General features: G+C 32.7%; 1 protein-coding gene across 1 annotated transcript in view; it reads right to left on the reverse strand.

The window, feature by feature from the left end:
- Window positions 1–6,832, reverse strand: part of LOC117106096 (integrin beta-like protein C) — a 73,603-nt gene that overhangs the window by 40,653 nt on the left and 26,118 nt on the right. The window contains exon 2 of the mRNA XM_033247433.1: window positions 5,813–6,051. Within this exon, the coding sequence (XP_033103324.1) occupies window positions 5,813–6,051 (239 nt within the window). The remainder of the gene's footprint in view (window positions 1–5,812; window positions 6,052–6,832) is intronic.

Consider the following 6,832-nt stretch of genomic DNA (forward strand, 5'->3'; position numbering starts at 1 on the left):
ATTCAAGACTTCTAGATAAGCCACTGGTGTTTGGCACGTGCCTCCTGTTTTTTCCACTAAATTTTTGAAATTTCAGTGCATATTTAAGTGCTACTTGAAGAAGGCGCTATGATTAGATCTCTAATACGATCGGAACAGTGTCTGTGAAAAGTATACACAAAATCCAAAAAGACCAACCAACCTGAATACCGATGTAAGTAGAAATGTTAATAAAATTATCCAGGCCGGTACGTCAATGTCAACAGAGTGCCAAGCGAATACAGTTGAGAATAATGCTGACCTGAGAAAAAAGGATCAAAGGCCTCAAGTGCAAGCTCATCCATCGCAAACTTGCAAACCCGTGTTTTTTAAACATTCGGATGTTATGTGCAGCGACGCAAACAAGGGCTATTTAAGTGCCGAAGAGGCATATAAATCCTTAATTCAGAACATTCCAGCGGATTGCGTTCTACGAATTCAGAAGATAATATAGAATTTATGGAGGCTCTACGTCAACGATCGAGCAAATAGAGTAATTCTTTTATCTTCTTGGAATCACTCTAAATAATTGCTCGGTGCCATTATATGATACAAACCCGTATCTTCCTAACAATGATGTGAATACCACAAAATTAATTATCAAGGATATTCCACTCTAGGTTAATGACGAGACCATGCAGTATGAAGTTGTAAAACTTGGATGTAATTTCAAATCAGAAATAAAAAGGCAAAAATTAAGAATTAATGGTCATCTTACAAATTGTGACAATGGGGATATGTTTGTTTTTATTGAACAACCAAAACCCCTTCGCCAAGGTTTGCAAAGGTTGGTGATTTCAAATCCAGATTAATTCACTTTGGTCAATTAGACAACGCTACAGGCCAACAATGCTCTAAGTGCCTTGAAAAAGGCCATACGCGCTGGAGATGTACAAAAGATGCCAAATGTAGAAAATGTGGTAAACCAGGACATATAGCTGCAGACTGTAAGAGCACTGACATAACAACTGGTATCGCTAAACAAAAACAAAAACACCAACCATGAGCAACGTCTGCCGACTACTGAATCTGAACCTGAAATCAGTAACAACCACTTAGAATCGCACGAATCAACCGGCGATTACGACTTTCTTAAGAAACTTTTATGACGTCACATCCCGTTCACGATCGACTTGCAGAGATAGTATTAAGCGAACGCCAGACGTGCGAAACACAAGCGAGTCGTCTACTAGTGAAGAGCAAACAGAAGAAGAAAATGAAATTAATGAAATGAAAATAAAGAGAATAGTAATAAACAGCAACCGAGCTCTACAAAAAAAAAAAAAAATCAAAAAAAAAATCAAAGAAGAGGAGGGAAAAGAAGGAATCACCTAAAATGTAGACACTTAAAACTGAGAGGCATATAGCACAGAAGTAATACAAATTAAAAAAAAAAAGATGCAAAAATGACGAAAACGTCAAGCTTCGCACTACTGCACCATACTGCATGCCAACAACACTAAATTATATAATATTGTAAATTCTTACATATTGCATTGATCATGACCCGTCCTAAGTTAACACTTTTTTCGCTCAACGTTCGGGGATTTAAGAATAATTTAAATCGAGGACACCTTCAACAATGACTACGCTTTCAGAAAGCTGATACCTTCTTCGCTCAGGAGACTCATTTTACCGAGAAATTCATCGAGGATTTGAATTGGAAAGGAACCTGTCTTTAGAGTTTTTGAACATCAAAAAGCAGAGGTGCATCCATATTTTGAAGTGAAACTTTTAGAGGTAAAATTATTAATGTTAAAAATGACAATTTAGGCAGGAAATAACTAATCAATATTGAACTGAATAATAACATATTCCCTCTGGTTGCAGTTGAAATACTAGTAGTTAATATTAGAGAAAACGTGAACGGTCAAAACAAAGGCTTAAAAATTGCACAATATGCAGACGACACCATTCTATTTGTTAACGATGATAATAGCATTAAAGAAGCCCTAAGTACTCTTGATATGTTTTGTAAATTTTCAGGTCTTCGTCTTAATGTTAAGAAATCAGTAGGAATCTTTATTGGGACATGGAAACATAGAAAGGAAAAGTTACTGGAATTAATTGGCAACAAAAGCCGATTAGTGTGTTAGGGATATATCTTGGTTATGACCGTAAAACTTGTGTAAAATTGAACTGGAAAGATATAAATAGATAAATTAGAAAATAGTTTAAATACGTGGAAAAAAAAAGAAGAAAACTTACGCTTTTTGGAAAAGTTATGATAATCAATAATTTAGCATTATCACAACTCATATTTACAGCCAGCATACTTAATATTCCAGATTTTGTCTTTAAGGAAATGGACAAATTAATTTTTGCCTTTCTATGGGACTCTAAACCGGAAAAAGTTGCGAGGAAAACATTGTATAACAATTTCCTAGAGGGCGGTATAAATATACAAAACTTTCGAGCAAGATGTTACACCTTGAGAGGTAAGTGGTTAAAAAGATTTTTGAATGACGAAACGACTATGTGGAAATGTATTCTAAAACATTTTTTTAAATACAATTGGTAATGACCTGTTCGTCCTAAGATCACCCATGGTACTGAAAGTAGTTAATATAAATATTCCTTGCTTTTATAAACAAATAATAGAAGCTTGGACGGTTGCTGGAGGTGGTATTAAAAATGAACACACCACTCCGGCAGAAATTTATGATGAATTTATTTGGGGCAATTCATTGATTAAGATTGATAACAAACCTTACTCCAAAGCTTGCATTGACTCAGCATGTATTTTAAAAATTAAAGATGTCTTCAGCAACGGTAAATTAGTAAATCCGGAAGTGCCGCAATTGGGTCATGATATATTGGAATGGTCGATTAATCTAAAATATCATTTTATAAAATGTGATATCGTAGATCGCAACAAAGAAGATTTTCAAATGCTGGAGTATAATAGTTATTATATAAGGCAAGTAACAAAATGATATAATAGAAATATAATACTAAAAGATATTATTACGCGGAAAGGAATTTTGTACTGGCAAGTCGTATTGCACAATGACCTTATTATTGAATGGAAAAGTGTTTTGAAAATGAAAATTTATGAAATCTATGAAATAAATAATAATAATAAATCTTATTATTATTATTATTATTATTATTATTATTAAACAATTCAATTTCAATATTTTACATGCAATTTTAATAACCAACAAAAAATTATTCGAATACAAAATTATAGAATCGCCATTATGTACACTCTGTGGTATTTGTTATTTATTCCAAAACGGCTAAAATCACGTGAAAACAATATACAGTTATTAAAACTTATTATACCAATTCTTTTAGTTGAGTTTAAATACAGAAAAAAGTTGGAAGAAAATACCTCATCAGCCAAAGCAAGCAAAATCAAGGATTTCGTAATTTAGCTATGGCAATATCTGCATTTTATATAAAATTATCACTCCTAATTATCACTATTATTATTATTATTACTATTATTATTATTATTATTATTATTGTTATTATTATTATTATTATTATTAATTATTATTAATCATCATTATTATTTTTATTATTATTATTACTAATTATTATTATTATTTATTATTATTATTATTATTAACAAGAATAATAAAAGTATCATTATTGAGATCCTGACTAACGTATGCAACTGTATGTTTACCTATTTATGGATGTGAAATGCTAAATTATATTGACTTGGATATTGACATGAAAAAAAATTAACCATAGGTATGTGTCTGTATGTGTGTGTATGTGTGCATATTTGTATATATATGTGGGATTGTGTGTAGGTACTGTATGTACATATATGTATATGTATGCATGTATCTTTATGTATGTGTTTATGTATGTATATATCTATAAACTTATATATAAATATAAAACGAAAAGGATAAAGAATATATATACTTTGAGGACCTATGCATATATAAATATATGTACCATTTTGATCAGGCATCCAGGCTCTGGTATGGTTGTTCTTGTGTTAAAGTCAGATGGAATTATGTGTATTGAACTGTACGTTAAGACTTACGGTTTACTTATATCTAAGATTCATGTAAAAGGGGGAAAAATGTGATGTTTTTATTGTGATCGGAAGAACGATATTAATTTCATTTGTTGAAATAAAACATCACGTTTATGAATACGAAAAAACAAAAAACAAAAACAAAAACAAAATTAATAATGCTTGATAGCCAAAGCAAAGTCATGCCATGATTATATGAGCCAGTAACTGATGCTGTTTATACCACATGAGCGGTTTAACTATGCTTGTCTGATTGTAAATATATTCAGTGCCTTGGTACAGACAAAAATTCACACATTTTAAAACATCTAAATGAAAATAAAAAAGGCAAAATATCAGCTAATACTACATGCTTCAACGTCATTGACCAGGACAACAGTGAAATTAGATTAAAAATAAAAGAATCACTACATATCAAATGGAACAGTCCAAATCTCAATGTTCAACTCAAACACTTAAGCTTACAACTTTTAATTAGCATACAGCACTAATGTATGCAATGTGTTCTATACACCTTCCATATGATTATCTAGAACGATCGTTCGTTACCTTAATTGGTAACATTCTAGCTTATCTAATTAATATTCATTCAATTCTTTGTATATATACACTTAGTTAAGAATGGCGAGTTTTTTTTTTCGTTCTGTTTGTACTAATGATGGGTTGGATAGAACACCCGAAACATGTTTACAATAAAATTTTCATCAATTTGCGTCCGTTTGGTTCTATCATCAAGGACTTTAGTTCGGAAGACCTGCCTATTTGTTTGCTTAGGAAGTATGAGAAGTTATCCTTACGTTTCATAAAAGCTAAATTGGATTATCATTTCTTACGCAATATTATTATGTGTAGGGGATGATCCAGGTTAGTGTGTAAATTTGAGGGTCATTTAAATTGCTTACGTCCCAGTTATAGATGGATAAAAATGACACTTTGTAGAATAGTTTTTCAGGATGAAATGAAGAAATGATCCAATTTTGGTGACGATCCGCAGTAGGGTTTGAATATGAGGACCATTTAAAGATGTTTTATTGACAGTTGATTAAATTATATAAACGCAATTTGCGTTTCCTAAAGCGCTTAAATCAGTTACAGCTAGGTTAAAGTCAAAACTACAGTGATATGCATGAACAATTTTTGCTTTTATTCATTGAATCGCTATGAACTGAAAATGCACTTTCCTATTCAAGGTCGGCTCATGTGGTGCGCAATGGTTATGAGTCACGATGTAAACCTCGCTATTACCATAGCAGCCATAGTTCAAGTCTCAATAATAACGTCGCAATGAACTTGGTTTTCGTTTTTTGTTCATTTCATTTTTTTCCTCTTCATTAAAATTATATTGATTTTCCGTGTTTTTTTTACTTTATACCTTTTAACGACTTTTCTTTTTGTCACAATTTCAACTTCATTTCTCATTAAAGCAATGGGGAAAAGCCCTATGTTCTGTTGTTCAAACAAACATAGTAAGTCTAGTTATAATCATTATTATGTTTGTCAATTTATCGATCACATTTTTTGGATTTTTTGTTATACATATTTTAGATTGATAGGCTCACTGAAAAAGGCCCTAATAGCCCCGGGCCCCAGTGTTTTGCACTGTCTGCACTAACCATACCTACGCCACGGTTGGTTAGTTTGATGGTCGTAGCTTTGCAACGACGCATTGAGATAGCTACTGTATGTACTTCATACAGTCGTGGTTGTAACTATGTTAGGCCTAGTTCTAATATGCTTACTAGAACTAAACTTCGTTTAAGAATTTTTTAAGGTTTTGATAACATGTAATACCTCATTTCAAACAAAGGCGTTGAAGAATTGCGTATTACGGTCCTAACTCCAGATGTCCAGTCTTCATTCTCACTGAAGTCAGTGCAATAAAAATTCAGTGGAACACTATCCAAACACGAGCTGTCACAGGCTAGAGTCCCAGCGCCTGGCAATAGCACTTCATTTGCTATCGTGCTTGCATCACAGTATAGGTTTGTTGAATATGATCGCCTCCATGATATTCTCCACGAAATCTCAATCTGAAACAAAAATTTATCAAAATTTAATTGATCTACTAGCGAGATTTAAATTTTGTAGACTTTGAAATCTGAAATAAATTTGAGTGCATTTTGACTAAATAAATAGAATACGCTATTCAATAATAATAATAATAATAATAATAATAATAATAATAATAATAATAATAATAATAATAATAAGCATTAGTGTTACCATAATGACAATCATCTTCTAGAAAAGGAAAAACGATTAACTTCACTAATTAAGATCAGCATCGAATGCTCAGATAGAAATCGATAACATCAAAATAAGAAGCCTATGAGGCGAAAAAACCCCTATTAACAACTACAGTCGACACTTCAGATTTCACACCCATTGTAAATAAGGGTAAATCCCCACCCAGGCCCGTAGCCAGGTCATTTCAAGGGGGGGTTCTCTGGGCGTGAGGTCCAGAGGCCTGCCTAAGGGCCCCAGTAGGGTCGGGGGCGAAGCCCCCGAAGCCAGAGCAGTTTTTGTGTTTAATGGGTCTATATAATGTTATAAAAGCAGTTATGTTTTGAAAAAGATCTATGTAATAAAAATGTGGTAATATAATATAATTAGAAAATATTTCGTGAGTGGATTTCCCTTACGATTAAAAATCGTAACGGTACTGCATGGCGAGTGGATTTCCCGTACGACTAAACATCGTAACGGTACTTGGTTTGGTTTACAGGAGTTCGTGCTCGAACAGGTCATTCCAATCATAGAAGAAGCCTTTTCATGGAGAAAGTGTACCTTTTTAGCAAAGGTTTGTCTAGG

Source organism: Anneissia japonica, unplaced genomic scaffold, assembly GCF_011630105.1.
Source record: "Anneissia japonica isolate Jap-2015-1 unplaced genomic scaffold, ASM1163010v1 scaffold287879_len466271_cov187, whole genome shotgun sequence".
NCBI lineage: Eukaryota > Metazoa > Echinodermata > Crinoidea > Comatulida > Comatulidae > Anneissia > Anneissia japonica.